Raw genomic sequence first — 23847 nt, 5'->3', positions numbered from 1 at the left:
GTCAGTTGCATCCTATTTGCTCTAAAACAAAAAAAACAAAAAATTATGTATGTATATATATATATATATACAAATCCAATATTTATATTTTTGTTTATTTTATTTATATATAAATACAATTTATATATATATAAATAAAATATACATGTACATATATATATATATATATATATATATATATATATATATGTATATGTGTATATATATATATATATATATATATATATATATATATATATATATATATATATATATATATATATATATATATATGTATATATGTATATATGTATATATATTCAAACCCCGTTTCCATATGAGTTGGGAAATTGTTTTAGTCGACTTTGAAGTCTTGAAGTATAACACGGTGGACTGAGACTTGTTGACTTTGTCAATATACACGGGTTGTTGATATACAAACCCCGTTTCCATATGAGTTGGGAAATTGTGTTAGATGTAAATATAAACGGAATACAATGATTTGCAAATCATTTTCAACCCATATTCAGTTGAATATGCTACAAAGACAACATATTTGATGTTCAAACTGATAAACATTTTTTTTTTTTTGCAAATAATCATTAACTTTAGAATTTGATGCCAGCAACACGTGACAAAGAAGTTGGGAAAGGTGGCAATAAATACTGATAAAGTTGAGGAATGCTCATCAAACTTAGCCTGCCTGTAGTCCAGACCTGTCTCCCATTGAAAATGTGTGGTGCATTATGAAGCCTAAAATACCACAACTTAAGCTGTACAAGCAAGAATGGGAAAGAATTCCACCTGAGAAGCTTAAAAAATGTGTCTCCTCAGTTCCCAAACGTTTACTGAGTATTGTTAAAAGGAAAGGCCATGTAACACAGTGGTGAACATGCCCTCTCCCAACTACTTTGGCACGTGTTGCAGCCATGAAATTCTAAGTTAATTATTATTTGCAAAAAAAATAAAGTTTATGAGTTTGAACATCAAATATCTTGTCTTTGTAGTGCATTCGATTGAATATGGGTTGAAAATGATTTGAAAATCATTGTATTCCGTTAATATTTACATCCAACACAATTTCCCAACTCATATGGAAACGGGGTTTGTGTATATATATATATAGAGAGAGAGAGAGCAAATAGGATGCAACTGACATGCAAATTCTACAAGACTCACATAACAAATGGCCCAAAATTAAGTGGCACTTACACATTTATCCCAAATATCATATTATAATTGAAAACTAAAATAGAACGCTTCCCCATTATTTATCCAATTTCAGTAAATTGTGCCGGGTAACAAAACATAAATGCCAATGTCCTAAATATCTGCCCATACATTCAAAACAGTCAGATCACAACTAAACAAACAAGTAAGGAACTTGATCACCAAAAAAATCAGTATTTATTTATTTATTTCCGTTACATTTCTGTCTTTTGTTTTGTGTTGGGGGATCATAATGTTTAATATTGATTAAGGACTGGGGCAAAATGTGTTGCTGCTCTAAAATGGCAACTGGAAAATGAACTTTTCTCTTTAAAATAAAGGAGAGGGGATAACATACCCATAACTTGACAATAATGGTACTATATAATAATTGCGATTAATTGATGTATAACAATCATTATATTATAATACGAATAATTGTTAAAAAGTGTAAATCCAAAGCATCATGTCTCTTTTATCCAACCGATAATCATACCCGACTAACAGGGCCATAAATTCATAATATATTAATTAATTGTGGTTAATGAGAAATATTTCCATCCATCCATTTTCTACCTCTTATTCCCTTTGGGGTTGCGGGGGGCGCTGGAGCCTATACCATGAGAAATATTTAACCATGTTAAATGTTAAATGTTAACCTCTATCCAACTGATGGTCATACCCAACTAAAATTGTTTCAATTTTTGCATACAGTGTCATAAAGTCTACGCCCGCATCTTTTTTTTAGTCCTTTTCTTCAGCGTCTCTCCTACTGCATCTGCTCAGCCACAACAGAGTCCTTGACTCCAGCAGCCAGCACAGCAAAGAGGAAAGAGGGTAGGAGGGATCGGAGGTAGAGGGCCACCCTGGGGATGGGGTGGGCCAGCACAACCTCCTTCCTCTTCCTGTTCACTGTTCGCATAATCTCATTGGCCAGGACGGACGGACGCACCCCATGAGTCAGCTGGCCGGCAATGACTGTGGAGGAGCAAAACATATTTATTGTACATCAGTAATCAAGCTTTCTGTGGCTCTAAACGAGATGTTGTTTGTGGTCCATTTCACTTTTCAATATTACTAGTGTTTGATTCATCAAATTAATCCATCCAAGCCTCCAAATGCCATTTATTACTGCGTTTGTGGCCCCAACCAACCGCATAGTGTAATGTATTTGAAAGCAATTATTATCTATCATTACTATCCTCTTCAACTATATGAATATGCTTGCATGACTCACACAGCAACCAGTTTTTCTACTCACATGCAGCGAAGCTGTTTGGTTTGGGGGAAGGCGACTCAGGAGCGTGCAGGGCTGCTGCGTCGATGAAAGTGTGACTGATGGTGCTCACGGTGATCCCGTACTCCTCCACCTCGGCCCGGAGGCAGTCGAAGAAGGCCTGGGCTGCATGTTTGGAGGCTGCATCTGATCGGTGAGAGCACAAACACACTTGCTTTATTGCACAAAACACAAAGACCGCATACACGCTGTTTTGTGACTTCCGTCTACAGAACCCTATAAACAGGAGCAGTTGTAAAAGCCACATGAAATTGTGATGACATTGTGTGTGTGCTGTCAGAATTTTAAGATTTTCTTTTTTCAAAAACCCATAAGGGCATGCGAGTTAGTGACAATAGCTCTTTGACCTTTTCACCCTTATGCACCCTTTTATACAAACCCCAAAACCGGTGAAGTTGGCACGTTGTGTGAACCGTAAATATGATTTGCAAATCCTTTTCAACCTTTATTCAATTGAATAGATTGCAAAGACAAGATACTTAACGTTCGAACTGGAAAACTTTGTTATTTTTTGCAAATATTAGCTCATTTGGAATTTGATGCCTGCGACATGTTTCAAAAAATAAGACTGAGAAAGTTAAGGAATGCTCATCAAACACTTATTTGGAACATCCCACAGGTGAACAGGCTAATTGGGAACAGGTGGGCGCCACGATTGGGTATAAAAGCAGCTTCCATGAAATGCTCAGTCATTCACAAACAAGGATGGGGTGAGGGTCACCACTTTGTGAACAAATGCGTGGGCAAATTGTCGAACAGTTTAAGAACAACATTTCTCAACAAGCTATTGCAAGGAATAATATCGTAATATCATCAAAAGGTTCAGAGAATCTGGAAAAATCAGGCGGTACTGCATCAGAAACCGACATTAGTTTGTAAAGGATATCACCACATGCCCTCAGGAACACTTCAGAAAACCACTTTCAGTAACTACAGTTCGTCACTACATCTGTAAGTGCAAGTTAAAACTCTACTATGCAAAGCGAAAGCCATTTATCAACAACACCCAGAAATGCCGCCGACTTCGCTGGGCCAGAGCTCATCTAAGATGGACTGTGGAAAGTGTTCTGTGGTCTGAAGAGTCTACATTTCAAATTGTTTTTGGAAACTGTGGACGTCGTGTCCTCCGGAACAAAGAGGAAAATAACCATCCGGACTGTTATAGGCGCGAAGTTGAAAAGCCAGCATCTGTGATGGTATGGGGTTGTATTAGTGCCCAAGGCATGGGTAATTTACACATCTGTGAAGGCACCATTAATGCTGAAATGTACATATGTCAGGCTTGTCCCTGACAGTTTGACTATGTCTTAGTTTTTCCTCTGCGTTTGTCTTTAGTTCCTGTCTTTGTTTCCTGTCAACACTCTTATTTTGGTTATTTCCTGATTGTCTCCCTGAGTGCTTTTTCCCCTCAGCTGTGGCTGATTGGCACCGGGCCACACCTGGTGTCAATCAGCCAGCTACTATTTAAACCTGCTTTGTCCTCCACTCGGTGTTGGAGTAATGTCGTGTCATGTCGTTGTTTGCTGTATGCTGTCGTTGCTAGCTGTGTGCGTTAAGCTATTCCCTGGATCCTGACTCCTGTTCCTGCATCCTGGTTTCTGGTTCGTGTTTTCCTTTTCTTATTTTTGAACATTAAAACCATGTTTTCCTGTACCAAGCCTGCCCTCATCTCTGCATCTTGGGGTTCGTCAACAACACCTTGTGACAACATACAGGTTTTGGAGCAACATATGTTGCCATCCAAGCAACGTTACCATGGACGCCCCTGCTTATTTCAGCAAGACAATGCTAAGCCACGTGTTACATCAACATGGCTTCATAGTAAAAGATAGTGATGGGTTGATGAGGCGTCATGAAGCGTTTCGAAACATTGCAAAACTGTATTGATACTGTGTCGATACTGTGTCACTAAATACTGACATCTGCTGGACATTAAAAATCCCTACAGGCAACCTATGGACCGACTCAACTGACAGATTTTATGCCCTAGTACAGGGGTCACCAACCTTTTTGAAACCAAAAACTACTTCTTGGGTACTGATTAATGCGAAGGACTACCAGTTTGATACACACTTAAATAAATAAATATATTGTCATTTGTAAGTTACACGTAAGTGTGATTCAAACAAGAATAGCTAAATAAATAAATGTGTATATATATAAAAAATGGGTATTTCTGTCTGTCATTCCGTCGGACATTTTTTTTTCCTTTTACGGAAGGGTTTTGTAGAGAATAATTGATGAAAAAAACACTTAATTGAACGGTTTAAAAGAGGAGAAAACACGGAAAAAATTAAAATAAAATTTTGAAACATAGTTTATCTTCAATTTCGACTCTTTAAAATTCAAAATTCAACCGACAAAAAGAAGAGAAAAACTAGCTAATTTGAATCTTTTTGAAAAAATAAAAAAAATAATTTATGGAACATCATTAGTAATTTTTCCTGTTTAAGATACATTTTAGAATTTTTATGACATGTTTTGAATTGGTTCAAATCCAATCTGCACTTTGTCAGAATATTTAACAAATTGGACCAAGCTATATTTCTAACAAAGACAAATCAGTATTTCTTCTAGATTTTCCAGAACAACAATTTTAAAAGAAATTCAAAATACTTTGAAATAAGATTTAAATTTGATTCTACAGATTTTCTAGATTTGCCAGAATATTTTTTTTTAATTTTAATCATAGTAAGTTTGAAGAAATATTTCACAAATATTCTTCGTCGAAAAACCAGAAGCTAAAATATTTATTATTCTTTACAATAAAAAATAAAAAAAATGTACTTGAACATTGATTTAAATTGTCAGGAAAGAAGAGGAAGAAATTTAAAAGGTAAAAAGGTATATTTGTTTAAAAATCCTAAAATAATTTTTAAGATGGTATTTTTTCTCTAAAATTGTATTTCTAAAAGTAATAAGAAGCAAAGTAAAAAATATATTAATTTATTTAAACAAGTGAAGACCCATCCATCCATCCATTTTCTACCGCTTATTCCAAGTGAAGACCAAGTCTTTAAAATATTTTCTTGGATTTTCAAATTCTATTTGAGTTTTGTCTCTTTTAGAATTAAAAATGTCGAGCAAAGCGAGACCAGCTTGCTAGTAAATAAATAAAATTTAAAAAATAGAGGTAGCTCACTAGTAAGTGCTGCTCTTTGAGCTATTTTTAGAACAGGCGAGCGGGCGACTGATCTGGTCCTTACGGGCTACCTGGTGCCCGCGGGCACCGCATTGGTGACCCCTGCCCTAGTATATACAATAATATAAACCAAGTCATTGTATTTCATTTAGGATTATTTCATATCTTCATTTAAATAAAAATATATTTTTATCTTTTTTAGATTGTCAATAAATAATGTGAACATGTATCATAACATGGAAATCTAAGAGAACATGTTGTGGATGATTGTGGACTGGGAATTGTTTTAATTTTATTTTTGTACACATTTTTATAAAAAAAAAAAAAAAAAAAAAAGTTTTTCCGACGTATTACATTTTAGACGATTTCTCTTCTTAGTTATTATTTCTCCGGCTGTAGAAAAGAGCCGCTCACAGGGCACAGAGGAGGCGTCAGTGCGACACAGTTCGGGTATCGGTCACGTGACCAAAACAGCTCATGGTCGGTCACGTGACTTTCTAAAAGCGGTACGCGCACCGACACAGGGTTTTACTCTATGAGCTCGACGCATGCGCCGATGCATCGGTGTTGCCGGACCCATCACTAGTAAAAGAGTGTGGGTACTAGACTGGCCTGCCTGTAGTCCAGACCTGACTCCCATTGAAAATGTGTGGCGCATTATGAAGCCTAAAATATGACAACGGAGACCCCGGACTGTTGAACAACTTAAGCTGTACATCAAGCAAGAATGGGAAAGAATTCCATCTGAAAAGCTTCAAAAATTGGTTTTCTCAGTTCCCAAACGTTTACTGAGTGTTGTTAAAAGGAAAGGCCATGTAACACAGTGGTAAAAATGTCCCTGTGCCAACTTTTTTGCAATGTGTTGCTGTCATTAAATTCTAAGTTAATGATTATTTGAAAAAAAAAAATGTATTTGTATTTGCAGTGTATTCAATTGAATATAGGTTAAAAAGGATTCGCAAATCATTGTATTCTGTTTTTATTTACGAATTACACAACGTGCCAACTTCACTGGTTTTGGGTTTTGTAGGTTGTTCTATATTGACAATCTGTCATTCCACAGTAGCATACTTGTTCTAAACACAACAGGCCTGATGTGTATTAGAACTTTTGCAAACTCGATATCGCACGCCAAAAATGATTCATTAATTTTTTAGTGAGCAGAATAAGGAGCACAATCCATTTAGTGTGTCTGTCTTCATGAATATGCAGTACGATGTATGATGATTGTCCGAACGCCCACAATACTGAGAGGAGTAAATGCAAATATAACCATGCAGCACATGCAGTGTGATTTATCAAGACTAAAACTGTTCGGCTGGAGACGTTTTGCGTCTTTATTTAGCATGTCTAAAATGTGCGGGCAAACTGGCAGTTGCGCAGAAATGGCTGTGGAAAGGAGGCGATCGCGCTGCATCTCCGTCCTGCGTATGCTTTTCAATATCTATGAATTGTCAGAAATAAAAACTTTAGGAATAGTGTTCTATTCAGCAATACAATTTCTTTATTTTGTATCTGCTGGATGACATAAGGGTCTGATTAAAACAAATTAAATAAATGTGTTTTGATGTGTGCTTGCGTTTTTTTCAGCGATCACTTTGTAAAATGTTTGTTCGATCATTTGATTTGTTTGAGAAACTTTCTGTGATGCAATCGAGTTTATTCACTAATATATTAGTAGTGTTTGACAGCAGAACTAAGCGTAAAGAAAGGACAAGAGATGGCATTATATTTTGTGTTCTTTTGTTGTTGCTATGCCTAAATATAGCTACGAAGACCTGTTTGTGCAAATAAACTAACGTCATGTTAAGTTCTCATAATAAATATTGTGATTGTTTGTCCAATCCACCGTATTTGTGTTGTCCATTTTCATACCAGAAACTAAAAGCTTAGTTGCTGTTGTGCAGGAAAGCCAAATGTTTTATGTGACACGGATGACCACATTATAGCATCTTTGGTGATATTTGTTAGCATTAGGAAAATATAATATAATAAACTCGATGAATAAATCTCTCGTAGGCTCAACAGCATATACTGAATCTTGATATCACTCGCAAACATTGCTGAACAGCAGGGACATTTATAGCTGAATAATGAGATAAAATATGAACTTTACAGCATAAAAACAACTGCAGACATGAATTGTAGATGAGACTAATATTTGTAGCAGGAACTTTAAACAAACGTATCCTTTTTCCCATTAGCGTCACGATCACAGCAGCACGGCACACGTGATGTCAATCAAATACGTTGGTTTAAAACGTATTTGATTGACATCCAGGATGTACAGAGACATCCTGGATGAAAACCAAAACTTCCCATCCAACCTGGTGGAGCTTGAGGGGTGCTGCAAAGAGGACTGGGCCGAACTACCCCAAGATAGATGTGCATAGCTTGTGGCATCGTATTCAAAAAGACTTGAGGCTGTAATTGCTGCCAAAGGTGCATCAACAAAGTATTGAACAAAGGCTGTGAATACTTATTTACATGTGATTTTTTAACTTTTTTATTTTTAATACATTTTTAGGGACAAGCGGTAAAAAATGGATGGATGGATGAAAAAAAAAAATTCTAATTGACATTATGGAGTATTGTCTGTAAAATTCTGAAGACAAAAATGAAATGTGAAAAAAGTGAAGCGCTGTGAATATTTTCCGGATGCACTTTAATGAATTTTGTCTATAAAAACTTTGCTGTGAAATCTTTTTAATATGTGAATTTTGTACTATATCACCAAAATCGCAAAGGTATTAGATTAGGCTCCGGTCTTGCAGTTATTTTAGTTATTTGGAAACGAATGTTTATCAAAATTTGGTGTCTCCACTAAATTTCAAACCTACGTATCCAAAACTTGTAGCAATGGCTCAGTCTGGAACAAAAAACAAACACAAGACCAAATATTTTGTATTACTTCATTTAAAAATTAGGACTGTGAAAAATAACAAATTAACTAATGTGGTTCATCAAAAACGATTATTGCAATAAGCATGTACAGTGTATGTTCGGATTATCGCATTTCATTTTTATGATAAATGTTCCTTAACGGAAGATAGTTCACCTGAAAGTTGGCGCGGCTTTTTATACAGTCATTGATCAGGTGAATGTATAAGTCAGTGCAAAGATGAGTAAGGCAAATCTCAATTCAAAATAAACCCTGACTGGACTTTAAATAAAATGTTACCAAGTTTTGAGCAAATAAATGATGTGCCTTCAAGTAAAACAACTGTGAAAAATCAATCATTTGACAGTACTAAAAAGTAATGTATAGACATACTGTAGTACTATGAGATTGATCAAATGTACGCATTGAAGAAGTGATTATAACATTCAAAATGTGATAAGAGTATGCTCACTAATTTCATGATTTCATGATGCAGTCAGATTCTATCTTGTGTTGCGTCAATTGTCACAATTGCAAAGCATTCAGTACTGTTGATAACTCACATGAACTTCTGAAAGGCACAGCCAGTCTGCCTTGGATGCTGTTGACCAGAATAATTTGCCCTGATCTCCTCGGAATCATCGTTGGAAGAATCCCTGTGGTGATATTCATTGTTTTAAATCTGGTTAGACCAAAGGTCGTTGCTTCAAACTCACCTTTTGTCAAAGTGGTCGGACCAAAGTAGTTGGCGTCCATGATGTTTTTGTCCAGTTCCAGAGAGACACTCTGCACTGGAGCCTTGAGCTTCATGCTGCTGTTACAAATTAACACATCCACACAACCATAACAGTCCACCACTTCTGCCACCACATCCTCCATGCTTTCCATGTCACTGAAGTCCAGGATTATCAGTTTGGGGGCAAATGTCTGTGAAGACACACAGTGTGGGGACTTTAAAGTGTATATCTACCAGGACATGAGACTCAATCATTAGGACCTAAACAACACAACATGTTTGTAGATCAGGGATATTCAACTAGTTTGTTTTGGGTGCCACATTTACAGAAGGCCATGAGGACCGAGGACCAGACTTCCCTTCACTATGTGTTTTATTTTGTATATTCTGGACAACCAGCGTCCTATTTGATTTTGGTCTATTTATTTAGTCAGTTGCAGGAGCACTCTGCTGTTTTTAAGGAGCATTCGCAAAAAAGATAGTCAAAGATCATCTCTATGGTAACACTCTAGTGTTTTTAAGAATCTGCTGCAAAAATGTGAGTCTCTCACAAGTTTTTTGAACTGAACTCACAGGCCACTAGTTGAACAGCCCAAATGATAAAAAAGAGAGGACCTTAAATGGAACTTTGAGGAACACTACTAGTGTAACTAAAGAAGTTGAACATATGACCACTGATGGCATCTGAAGTAAACAAGCTACAGCAAGACCTTAGTTACATAAATCACATTACAAGAACTTGAGAAAGGTCTAAGTTATGTAAATCACAGGTTTGGCTCTAATGTTTGCTGACAATCTGAAAATGCCAATGCAAGGATCTGCCAATGTGTTTTCAGCGGTCCAAGTTCCTCTGTACAACAGGAGCACTCTAGTGTTTTTAGCGATTTGCTGCAAAAATATTTACACTCCCAAGTTTTGAACTGACCTCTGGGGCAATACTGTATAGACTACGCTGTGTTGCTGTAGCCAGGAAGTAGTCCTAGCCTTTTAGCTGAATGTGTCAGTCATGTTGAGCCCTGCAAAGTGTATGCCTGTAAGTATTGTACATTTTACACTCAACTGTTTGATTGTAATGTGCATCCATAGTCCAAGTTTGAGTGTCCAATTTGCAGGTGTTGAAATCTCCATATAATCAACAATGTTAACCAGTAGTATCTATATAGTGAATCCAAAGTATTGATTGATTGATTGAAACTTTTATTAGTAGATTGCACAGTATAGTATTGATTGATTGATTGATTGAGACTTTTATTAGTAGGTTGCACAGTGAAGTACATATTCCGTACAATTGACCACTAAATGGTAACACCCGAATAAGTTTTTCAACTTGTTTAAGTCGGAGTCCACTTAAATTGATTCATGATACAGATATATACTATCATATATACTATCATCATAATACAGTCATCACACAAGATAATCATCAGGGTGTATACATTGAATTATTTACTTTATTTACAATTCAGGGTGTGGGGGGGTAGGTTTGGTTGTTATCATCAGTCATCAACAATTGAGAACAGAGAAATGGATATTGAAACAGTGTAGGTCTGACTTGGTAGGATATGTACAGCAAGTAGTGGACATAGAGAGAGAGAGAGAGAGATCAGAAGGCATAAGAAAAGTATCTACATTTGATTGTTTACATTTGATTATTAACAATCCGGGGAGGGTGTTAGTTTATACATATTGTACATATTCCGTACAATTGACCACTAAATGGTAACACCCGAATAAGTTTTTCAACTTGTCGGGGTCCAAGTAAATTAGCATCAAGGTAGCACATTTGTTTAAACACATTTACTTTTAAGATGGAAGGCCACAGAGAAGTTATTTTGTAATTCATGTAATTTATGCATACACACAAGGCCATGCAGTGTAGTGATTGACAGAGCTGACCTCCATTGCAGATGGCATTAGATCAATTGCTTATTAAAAAAATGTTTTCAATATAATTAGGAATTGCGAAAAGTATAGATATTTTCAAATAGTATATGTTCTGTTAAACCACCAATGGTAACATAAGCTAGTTGGTGGTGACGTTATATATTTTTTGGTTTGAAAGATGCAACTTTGAGCTACAGTATTTGCAAACAGCCCCTTTTATTAAATAAGTCCATTTTCAGCTGTTACTTTCCTGCCTCAAATCCAACTAAATTACATGAATGAAATTCCAAATGGAATAATACTACCGTTATCTGATTCAATCATATTCAAAATAAGACGTGTTTAGCCTCTTTGTACTTTTTAAGTTGTAATGTATTTTATGCTTTTCCTGCACATCATATGAACACGTTTTACTTGCTTACTTTCTTCCTGTGGCCTGTGAATATGTGGATTGTATTGACTTGACATCAAGCACTGTCACAGAGGATGTCCTGCTATTGTGTTGTCCAGGCTCGGCAGTGATTAGCGTGGAAATGGAGACAGTGGAGAGGATGATGATGCATACAAGCGCAGGAGCGGTTAACTTACACAATACTTTCACATTACTTATGTCAATGCTGGCAATGCCCCTGGTTTTATTGAAATTAATTTAAATTAAAGCTGCAAGCAACGATGGACGGGACCGACTTTGACGGGACATAAAATCCAAACCGGAGCAGTAATTAAAACTCTTTGGTCAACTTTTAATCAGAAGGGTTCAATCTCTCTCCTGTGCTGGTTTGATGCCGACACGACAAACGCGCTCAGAGGAGATAATGTTTGAAAAAAGGTGACCGGTTTTTACAAAACTTTTGTTTTGAAGGGGGAATTGCAAACTTCCTGTTGATTTTTGCTGGGGGTTGTCAATATATATATATCTCAGTGAGACCTACATAGAGGTTTTTGTTTCATGTCTCTAAGACATTCCTACTGGAAGTTACAGGCAGTTTTGTCTGAGTTTTCTTCCTAGGAGCAGTTGTGTCTGTGCTTTCTTCCTAGGGGGCGCTAGAGCGCAATTTTGAGTTTTGGGGTTGGGTTTTTTTATTAGATCGCAATTTTTGCCAGGCCTGATGTGTGTGTCAAATATGGTGAGTTTTGAAGCATGTTAAGGGGGTCAAATTACAGCTCAAAGAGGCGGCGGAATAATAATAATAAAACCTTACAATAACAATAGGGTCCTCTGTCCCAAAGGGACATTGCGGTCCCTAATTATAACTACTTTTCCCCTCACCTCACTCGGGTCTGCATCATTTGTTAAAGAGTCATACAAAGACTCCAGCTTATCCCAGTTAGTCCCACACAGGATGAGCCTTGCTCCGCCCTTATGGAAGAGATGAGCACACTCTGAAAGACAACAGTCAGACATTGAGAAAACAATAATGCTGAGAGCACAGTATACAAAAATGGTCATTCTCGCACTCGGTCACAGCACACACCCACGCCATTGAAACTGTTCTTTGGGGCAAACAACGACTTAGGTACTGGCCTTCCATTCAAATACTTGGTTTACATTTTTGGACTGTCATTTCAGCCATTTTCAGCTTATGTGTAGAATTCTGATGTGGGCCGTGTGAATTGTATCTGTAGAATATGTTGCGGGCCAATAGGAATCAAGCTGCAGGCAGCAAGTGGCCATTTTGAACCACTTTTGTTCTAGTGGTGCGGCTGCTCCAGATGAAAACAATGATGTCCACTTCTACAATATCCATTATTTGCATTTCTGATTACTTTTTTTTGCAGTAAATCAGCCATACACAATGTATTGTACGTTAAAATATGGTGACGTCACTGTAGTGTAAACTACATTTATTTCATGTGGGCATATACGCTGTACATCGCTAGCCTTAGCGTCTGTGTTTTCTCTTCATCCACCGTGTTTGAAGGTGGCACAAAGAGTACATATTTTCCCATAAATTGTTTGTATTCAGACAAGGCAGCTCCAAATTCCCACTTCCCAGGTATATAGAACACAGCATCAGACAATAGCCACATGCACATGGACAAAATTAATTTAATCTGATCATAATTCGGATTAGAATGTTCCTGTGTACATGAACCCTGAAAAAATGATCCGATTATGATGTAAATTTTTATGCATCACACCTTAAATCGGAATACTTTACTTTGACATGCGCACCGTAATAGGAAAAGTGTCTCATCGTTTGTGCTATGGCACCATCTTTTGGACCAGTGCTGAAAAAGCAGTGACTTCCACTGTAAACTAACATGGCTTTGTGCATACGTTATCATGGTATTTATTTATCAATTGTTTTCTTCTGTTCACTACTTTTGTTTTATCTCTCTTTTTGAAGTGGAGGTGGTCTGTGCCATTTATGTTGCGATATGTATGGGTTGGCGTCTTCATGTAACGACATTCTCTGTACGCCCCTGATGCTTGCAGTTAGCACTTAGCCTAGCTGTAAGGTCGTGAATAAAACAGTTCGTTAAGACGACAACTGGATCACGCCTTTTATTGCTACATCGACACATGACATTTAAGAAGATACTTTTGTTTTTTCTAGTCTCGGTTTTAGAGCAACAAAGTACCAAAGTACAGCTTACATCAAAGACAAGCACAGTAAGAATCATTTCAAAACCATCCGTCTCGATCTCAATGAAATTTTGATCCGAACGTGTGTGATCGGGTCAGAATATTCCAAATGGCGTGTTTACATTAAGCATTTGTATTCCGGCTAAGCTTTTAATTCGAAAACATGTGTCCATGTGCACATAGCTATTGATCCTGAAATAACAGACTGATTGGCAAGCGGGCACAGATGTGTCCCGATTGCAAATCAGGTAGCAGGTGTGAAAGCCTGTGCACGGCACGAGGAAGTTAAACTTACAAAATAAAAACGCAGGACAAAAACTAAACTACCACTCACAGAAAAAAAGCAAACGTCATGTCCAAAACAGTTACAAGGATGTAACAATAACCCTATCTAATACTTATCCGTTACCGTCCTATAATCAACAGACATATAGGACAGTAATTTAAAAAAAGGCTTATAAACTTTTCACCCTTTTTCTTTTACGTCCTTCCTGCTCTTCCTAAAACTAATCACCACTTTGCATGACTCATTATCTTTTTTTTTTATTGAACATACTGCTATTGGAGATAAATCATTGAAAAAAACTGTAACATTTTACCAGGATTCCACAACATTTAATAATATTATTTCACAGTACAGTATTATATATATATATATATATATATATATATATATATATATATATATATATATATATATATATATATATATATATATATATATATATATATATAATAATCAAAATGCACTGTGACATTACAAGAAATAACTATAAAAATTTGATACACTAATATTTCACTGCAATTACCTGTTTTTTCACAGCAAAAATACTGTAATCATAGTCCTCTTTAACATCACAACAACTTACTGTAAATTCAAACTGACTTGTCTTTTAATGAGTTCCATAAACACTTTTGTACAGTAGGTGGCAGTATGCTGTTAAAGAGTATTTAACTATAAAACCACAATGTTTAATTTACAGCATATACAGTGGTAATTATATTGTAATTAACTGTAAAATTACAACTGTGAAGTTACAGCATTTGGTTGTAACTTTATTGTAATTAACTGTAAAATCAAAAAGCTCTGCAGTTACAGTAAATTGCTGTTAAGATATTTCTCAGTCAATTAAAGTAAATTTTACTCAAAAAGTAATGCAATTTTTAGCCAGTAATTTACTGTGAATTTACAATGCCTGTTTTTTATTTACAGTGTATGATATAAAAATACTTTACCATTTCCCACACCGGACACAGCATCAGTGATGACCACCACCTTGTTTCGCACCAGAGACTTGGCCATGTAATGCATGACCTCATTGTAGATGTAGTACACCCCTGCCGCCACAACAATCAACAGGGGCAATATCATCACTGACGGGAGTGCCATTTTCTGCAGAGTAGGGAGCAAAGGATCAGTGTGAGCAAAGGAAACAACAACATGCGCTGACAGTACACTTCTGATCCCGTTTAGGTCTAAGAAGGCGTGCCACTTATCTACTATCAACATCCATTACCACTCCTTTTGATGTGTAACATGAAAATACCCTCTAGGCCAGGAGTGTCCTGTTCAGTTTGTTTTGTATTGGTGCTCAGCATGTTGTAAAGATTAAATGAATTCTGAATTTACCTATTAATGAGACAACTAGAAAGAAAGTTAATAGATATTATATAAATGCGTTTAGTTACCTATAACACAGTTAGTTGTTGATGTTACGTCAGATAACCGACCAGTCTAAGGTTCTCGCCTAAAGTCAGCTGAGATAGGCTCCAGACCCTAATGAGGATAAGCGATATAGAAAATGGATGGATGGATAAATGGATGTCCAGATACCCAAACATATCTTGACCTACATTACATACAGTAGATAGGCGTTCATTACAGGGCACACAAAAAAAGAAGGATTTTGTAAATTGCAGATGCTAAAACCAATCCAACAGGTCAATATGTGCTAATCTATCTAAACATAAACATATTTACTCTGTGTTATAAGTGACAAAGCGAATTAGTGCAATATCTAATAAGACAATACTATCTACTAAGACATAGGTTCTCAAACATTTTTCACCAAGTACCACCCCAGAAAACACTTGGCTCTACAAGTACCACCATAATGACCAACATTAAAATACAGTAGCGAAGTAGGCCTGAGTTTTCATTAATAACAAGGCCGAGGTTTTATTTAACAAGTATACTTAACCTTTTTGGCCACTGCAACATTACACAGTTTGAACTGTAACGCTGTGTTTGAATATAGGAAAATAAAACACTGAAGTTTGATCAAGTGATGATTCTTTGGCTTACATGTACCACAGTATGAGAATCACTGTATGAAGATAAAAATAAAAAGTATAGTGGGAGTGTTGCGGGTGATCTACTAAGACCGCGTGTACAAATGATAACAAGTAATGCAAAAGGAGTGCAGACCGTCCTATTTAAATGGGACCTATGATGCAAAACCTACTTTTTTTTACCTACTGGTACCTGTTTTTGTATATTTGGGATCTGCATAAGTCCCGAAAATGTTCAATCAAACCGTGGCTCATACTTCCTCCAAACGAGCCGTTTAGAATTTGTCCCATTAGTGACATTACCCCCAATTGGGACGTCGGATATCGGGGGAAATATTTACCCAAAGTGCTTTGCGTGAGTCCGCCATTGTAGTCAGCGCTGTAGTGAATAAGCTCCTTCTTTGTCGCTATCCTCTTGTTGTGGGGCAGACTGGCTCGTACATGCACATGCATCCTCTAGTGATTGGCTATGGAAGCGTAAAACTTACAAAATGGCTGACAGGGAGAAAACGCTGTCGAAGTGGAGGCACGTAAATAAGACACAAAACTGCGCATCCTGAATCTAAAAGTATCCATAGTGCAATATGTATTTTTACATAGGAGATATATTATATTAATAATAATATAATATATAAAAAACACAATACCATTAAAAATATAATAGTAGACACCAAAACAAATCAATTTAATTTACCTTTAGTACAGTGGTGTCCAAAATACAGCTGTTTTTTTGCGGCCCACGGCACATTTTCAACATACTATTACCGGAAAAAAAACATGGAATAAAAGAGCAAGCCGGTGTAATGACAAAATGTTGCAGTATTGACTATAATAATAGAAAGCTGCCATGCAGGCAGTTTTTACTTGAAAACTGTCAAAAGATGATAGTTAATTAAAATTAATGTTACCAATTATTGACCTATTCAAGGCTCTAATTACTTCATGTTAAATATTCCACTTTTGGGGGGAAATACAGCATGTTTTTTGTGTTTGCCATATAAATAAAACAAGGTTTTCTTTGACAAAAAGGGCATAAAACATAAGAAAACTAAGAATTAGGAAAACGTATAAATGACAGCTAGAATTGAAGTTGATCTAGAGATTTAAGTGTTGAAAGTAAAAATAATATATACTGATGTATTATCTTATTTTCAACACGTTTATGACTGGGGGCCCTATGGATACCCAAGACCTTTTTTTTTTAAAAACAATAATGAACCTATTTAAGGCTATAATTACTTCATACCAAATATTCCACTTTAAAACATGGGGGGAGGGGTTAAAAAATATAGTTTTCTTTGACAAAAAATGGCATTAAAGATACAAAGAAGTTTTACTTTACAGTATGTCGATGGATAGACCTAAAGTTGATCATAGATATTCAGGCGTTAAAAGTAAAAAAATATTAATATATAACTTATTTTTAACACTAATGACTCAGACCCTTTTGAGTCCCCAGAACCTTTGACACTCATCAAAATTGAGGGGAGCCCTAATGGGTACAATATATGTGGTTTTGAAAATTAAATATATCAAAATGGCACCAGAATGCTTTCATTTTTTCATTGTGCGGCCCTCAGTGGAAAAAGTTTGGACACCCCTGCTTTAGTATATCAGGCCTTATACAATAGCTCATTAATAATGACTATTTTATATTCAAAATATGCTAAGGCCGAATAAAAGCAAGCTTCTGGCGAAATATTGCCTCCGGGGTCTCACTGCTGGTCTACAGTATGTGTTTAGGAATGATTAAATCAAATTTACTGTCTCGTTACAGCTACTGGAGCTTTACATTATCTTCATATTGTACACATTTATCTTATTTAAATTAGAGCTAGAAATATATTTTAGTGTTTTAGTCAAACATAGTGAACATGGCAAAGCTTTAGATTTGCCATCATTAGAAAAGGCTGGATAGAAAGACATAATAAGGTAATAGCTTGTACCATCGAAAATGTGTCCCTAAATGTTGCTAAATATTGCTCTATGCGTCAATTTTGAGCCACATGTCAGTGCACTTACCATTTCAAGTGTGTGTAAGGAGAACAGCTAAATATATTCTGGCCATGCCCCTGTGCCATCGCCTAAATACAATCATTGGATATCCCAAGAGGAGCCTCAAGCTCACTTTTGCAAACATTGCAATAATTTGGTAATCATCAAGTTTCCTTAACTAGCCCAACTAATGTTTTAATTCATCCCAACACGCATAACGACTCCTGACATCAAATGCCAACCTCAGCTCCATATTTGGATTGATATAATATTAGGCCCAGTGGGTTAGTCAGTTTGTGAATGCACATGCGTTGGCAACACACACACCTGTAATCCTTGTTATTCTTGGTCCCCTTACAGCACGTCGGAGGAAGCTAATCCTTCTGCCGGACTGGCAGCAGTTTTTTTCCAGGTTTAGTTAGGTAACAGCGGCCTTTCTCCTCCCTCTACATCCACCGTCCATTCACATAGCCATTGCTTGTCTCTCTGGCCCACGGGTGTCCAGTAAAACCAGTCGCTTATAATAGCCTGCGCCTGATTCGGCCAGGAATACACACATACTGCCTGGTGCACTGCAGCTCTCTGAAGCATGCTCGACTGTTGCCAGCATGGAGAACGCTCCCATGATTAGTTTACCTGCAGCTGTTTTCAAGTGAACCAGTTGTATCATCTGGTTCACTTGTTACTTGTTAAAAACATGACCAAGGGACATATTGACTCAGAGAGGAACAAGCCAAAGCCATTAGATAAACAGAACACTACTGTCATAATTAATGTGTATTTATTTTCTTATTCTGGCAAGATATATACACTTCTGGCATTAACATTAAGTACCCATGCGTAATAATGCAAGATCCAACACAAAAGATGTAAACGTAATTGGGCCTTATAGACAAATAAGTGAAATTAGATAATTTCCCATGGCACACTGATGGTCTCTCATAGAACACTAATATGCCACGGCAAGGTGGTTGGAAATCACTGTTCTAAGTTACCCATATCATCATCTTAAAACTCATTTGTATACTCTTGCCTTTAAAGGCTACTACTGAAATGCGATGTTCTTATTTAAACGGGGATAGCAGGTCAATTCTATGTGTCATACTTGATCATTTCGTGATATTGCCATATTTTTGCTGAAAGGATTTAGTAGAGAACATCGACGATAAAGTTTGAAACTTTTGGTCGCTGATAAAAAAGCCTTGCCTGTACCGGAAGTAGCAGACGAGTAGCGTGAAGTCACAGGTTGTGGAGCTCCTCACATCCGCACATTGTTTACAATCATGGCCATTAGCAGCGAGAGCGATTCGGACCGAGAAAGCGACGATTTCCCCATTCATTTGAGCGAGGATGAAAGATTCGTGGATGAGGAAAGTGAGAGTGAAGGACTAGAGAGCAGTGGGAGCAATTCAGATAGGGAAGATGCTGTGAGAGGCGGGTGGGACCTGATATTCAGCTGGGAATGACTAAAACAGTAAATAAACACAAGACTTATATATACTCTATTAGCCACAACACAACCAGGCTTATATTTAATATGCCACAAATTAATCCTGCATAACAAACACCTCCCCCCCTCCCGTCCATATAACCCGCCAATACAACTCAAACACCTGCACAACACACTCAATCCCACAGCCCAAAGTACCGTTCACCTCTCCAACGTTCATACAGCACATATATTTCCCCAAAGTCCCCAAAGTTGCGTACGTGACATGGACATAGCGGCACGCACGTACGGGCAAGCGATCAAATGTTTGGAAGCGTACTCACGGTACCGTGTCTGCGTATCCAACTCAAAGTCCTCCTGGTAAGAGTCTCTGTTGTCCCAGTTCTCCACAGGCCATAGGTAAGGCTTGACTGTCATCTTTCGGGAATGTAAACAATGAAACACCGGCCGTGTTTGTGTTGCTGAAGTCGGCCGCAATACACCGCTTCCCTCCTACAGCTTTCTTCTTTGCTGTCTCCATTGTTCATTGAACACATTGCAAAAGATCACCAACACAGATGTCCAGAATACTGTGGAATTTTGCGATGAAAGCAGAGACTTAATAGCTGGCCACCATGCTGTCTCAAAATGTCCGCTACAATCCGCGACGTCACGCGCTGACGTCATCATACCGAGACGTTTTCAGCAGGATATGTTGCGCGAAATTTAAAATTGCACTTTAGTAAACTAACCCGGCCGTATTGGCATGTGTTGCAATGTTAAGATTTCATCATTGATATATAAACTATCAGACTGCGTGGTCGGTAGTAGTGGGTTTCAGTACGCCTTTAAATAGACCCCTTTTTAGACCAGTTGATCTGCTGTCTCTTTTTTCTGCTCTGCCCCCCTCTCCTGCGTGGAGAGGTTATCAGGTGACCACGGATCAGCCTCCACAGAGGAGGACGCGCCAGCTGTTCCAAGTCGGGACCCAGGATGGACCACTCCTCTTTGCATCAGTTGGTGACGTGTTTGCGCTTGTCTCCATTCAAGATGATCCCCTGCTGGTCTACCAATGGACTGGACTTGCACATGAAGTCGGGACCCAGGGTGGACCACTCCTTATGCATCAGTCCGTGACGTCTCTGTGTCTACTTGCAAGAGGATCCACTGCTCGCCCCACTATGGACTGGACTCTCACATCATTAACCGTATCCACTCAACATCCATTGCACCGGTCATCCAGATGGGGATCCTCACTTCTGAGGTCCCTTCCAAGGTCTCTCGTTGTTCCCATTGGGTTGAGTTTTTTCTTGCCCTGATGGGGGATCTGAGCCGAGGATGTCGTTGTGGCTTGTGCAGCCCTTTGAGACATTTGTGATTAAGGGCTATATAACTAAACTTTGATTGATTCATTGATTCATTTGATTTGATATATTTCATTTCAAATATGCAAAAAAACAAGAGCAAGTCTGATCCAATACAGGGCTATAGCCTTAACAGCCATTATAACAAAATGAAAACAGTGGAGAATAAAAAGAAAAAATAAACAAAATGAGCAATGGACTTTCTTTTTTTCTTTCTCTTTACATATTTGAAAAGGAGTGAGAAGAAGTTTACACTTATTTAATCCCACTCCTTTTCATTGATACAGTGACTTGCAAAAGTACTCATCCCATTTGGATGTTTCAGTCTTGTATTGCTTTTACTGTATACTGTACTGTAAAATAGTCAATTCAATGTGGCATTTTTGACCAAAATTAGCACAAAAAAAAAGGCTACTTTGATGTTAAAGTGAAAACAGATGGTTCATGGTCATGAGCTTTGGGTCATGACCGAAAGGACAAGATCACGGGTACAAGCGGCCGAAATGAGTTTCCTCCGCCGAGTGGCGGGGCTCTCCCTTAGAGATAGGGTGAGAAGCTCTGTCATTCGGGGGGAGCTCAAAGTAAAGCCGCTGCTCCTCCACATCGAGAGGAGCCAGATGAGGTGGTTCGGGCATCTGGTCAGCATGCCACCCGAACGCCTCCCTAGGAAGGTGTTTCGGGCACGTCCGACCGGTAGGAGGCCACGGGGAAGAACCAGGACACGCTGGGAAGACTATCTCTCCCGGCTGGCCTGGGAACGCCTCGGGATCCCCCGGGAGGAGCTGGACGAAGTGGCTGGGGAGAGGGAAGTCTGGGCTTCCCTGCTTAAGCTGCTGCCCCCGCGACCCGACCTCGGATAAGCGGAAGAAGATGGATGGATGGATGGATGGATGAAAACAGATTCTTACAAATCGGTGTCAATTAAAGGAACTGTTGGCAACTTTTGCGCAGATCCTTGGAGAGCGCTAACTTTCCAATGTGTTTTAAGCATTATATCTTGCCCCCTTTTATACGGCTTTTAACACGTGATGGTGATGATACACTGGCACTAGTGCATTAGCTTTGTGTGTTGTCACACAACACACAAAGTAAAGTAAGCTAATACTGAATATATATGTAAAACATATTTAGTAAGTTCACCCGTTCCTTTGAAATTGCAATTCAACTCAACTTTAGCGATGCCTTTGGTCTGACAAAGAAGCCGATAACTAATAGAAGAATGTTAAGTGAAATGCAATGATGTTATCTCAACATTCTTCTGATAGTTATCAAGTTGATTCAACTTTTCATTTACTTTGTGTATTGACTCATGTAACTTTCCTGTAAGAAAAATAAACATTGCTTTCTACATCTTATAAATTACATTTTCAAGTTAAAGCAACTATTTTACATTGATGTACCGGTAACTTGTCCTATTAACTATTTAAATTCAAATTGCATATCGGTTTTAACTTTTCTTTTTTTTTAAACGTACCAGGAACTATCTTTTTATCAAGGGAGTCGTGCATGCCACAAACATTGTGAACATGCGGGTTGCACTGGGAACAAGGTGGGTGAAGTGTCTAGCCCAAGGACACAACAGCAGTGACTAGCATGGCAGAAGCTGGAGTCGTACCAGGAAACGTCCAGTATCTGGATGACCATCTGAGCCTTGCCGCCCCACAATCACAACATATTCCTGCAGCTCATTTGTTTATTCAGAACTAAGAAGACTATTATTTGAGGTTGACCTGATGGTAATACATTCAAAATGTTATAACAGTGGTATCAACAGAAAGGTTATTTTCGTCCAAAAATGTTGCATTACTTTTTAATTATTATATATACAGTACATGTTTCAGCAATACAGTAATTAATTTGTTATTTGATATTGGTAAACTTGCCATAAAGATATTGGGGGAAAAAACATTGTGTTCATACTACATTTTGCATATCTTAACATTGATGTGCAGTGTTTTGTGTTTGCCAAACAGCGTCTATTAGTCGTATGGTCATAAAGCTAAATCGTTGTCTTATCAGACCAAAGAACCTTCTTTCTCACTCGAACAAATTCCAAACATGTATTTATGTCTTAACGTTGGAATTGTAGCAGGAATACTAATAAACCACAGACTGAACCTCCCAGATGCAGATGTTTCTGTCACTGATTGTGACACTGCAGGCATCAACTACCTGAATATCTGATTAATTAGGTGAGCCGCTTTAAAGGATATAGAACTTATTTTAGATTATGTATTTCCAATTCATCGACAGCAAATAGAAAAATCAATTTTCACTTTGACATGAAGGTGCTTTTTGAGAAAAATATATATTGTCAACAAACCTCAATTTAACTGGCCACACATTTATTTATACAAGCAATAAAAGGCTGAAAAATTCAAGTGGGGTGAATACTTTTTCCAAAGTGGGAATGGGAATGGTTGTTCCCTGTTAATAAGGAATCTGGGAATGGAATCTGTTCCGTGAGATTGACTGGCAACCAGTTCAGGGTGTACTCCGCTTCTCCTTCCAAGTTTTCTGGGATATGCTTTTAACACTGAATAGGATAGGCAGTACAAGAAGAACGAATGTATTTATTTCTATGTATGAAACACAGGAATATTGATACAGGATCGACTTTATTTATCTCAATATGGGGAATTTCCACGAGTGCAGTGTAAAATTTACATACAACATGCATGGGACAACAACAAACAAGACAAAAAGTGAACAATGAAAGGCTGAAATCAATACAATTATATATATATATATATATATATATATATATATATATATATATATATATATATATATATATATATGTATATATATATACATACATACAGTATATATATATATATATATATATATATATATATATATATATATATATATATATATATATATATATATATACATATATATATATATATATATATATATATACATACAGTATATATATATATATATATATATATATATATATATATATATATATATATATATACATATATATATATACATACAGTATTTTAATATAATGATTAGAATAATCAATATTATCAGACCG

General features: G+C 37.2%; 1 protein-coding gene and 1 long non-coding RNA gene across 2 annotated transcripts; one reads left to right on the top strand and one right to left on the bottom strand.

Annotated features, from left to right (window-relative positions):
- Nucleotides 1-1298: 1298 nt before the first annotated feature.
- On the bottom strand, nt 1299-18496 carry dhrs7cb (dehydrogenase/reductase (SDR family) member 7Cb). The gene is made up of 7 exons (XM_061966134.1): nt 18333-18496; nt 14955-15111; nt 12399-12511; nt 9225-9435; nt 9072-9164; nt 2450-2611; nt 1299-2166 (listed from the first exon to the last, which is right to left on the bottom strand). Exons 2-7 carry the CDS (start codon nt 15106-15108, stop codon nt 1958-1960), a joined length of 942 nt encoding a protein of 313 aa, XP_061822118.1. The 5' UTR covers nt 15109-15111; nt 18333-18496; the 3' UTR covers nt 1299-1957.
- On the top strand, nt 2215-20945 carry LOC133610076 (uncharacterized). Its single transcript, XR_009815834.1, has 3 exons — nt 2215-2350; nt 2456-2618; nt 20357-20945. It is a non-coding gene; the product is annotated as an uncharacterized lncRNA (long non-coding RNA).
- The last annotated feature ends 2902 nt before the right edge of the window (nt 20946-23847 follow it).

Source organism: Nerophis lumbriciformis, linkage group LG11 (assembly GCF_033978685.3).
Source record: "Nerophis lumbriciformis linkage group LG11, RoL_Nlum_v2.1, whole genome shotgun sequence".
Lineage (NCBI taxonomy): Eukaryota > Metazoa > Chordata > Actinopteri > Syngnathiformes > Syngnathidae > Nerophis > Nerophis lumbriciformis.
Note: the sequence above shows the minus strand (reverse complement) of the source record. Positions and strands in the feature narration are given on the sequence as shown.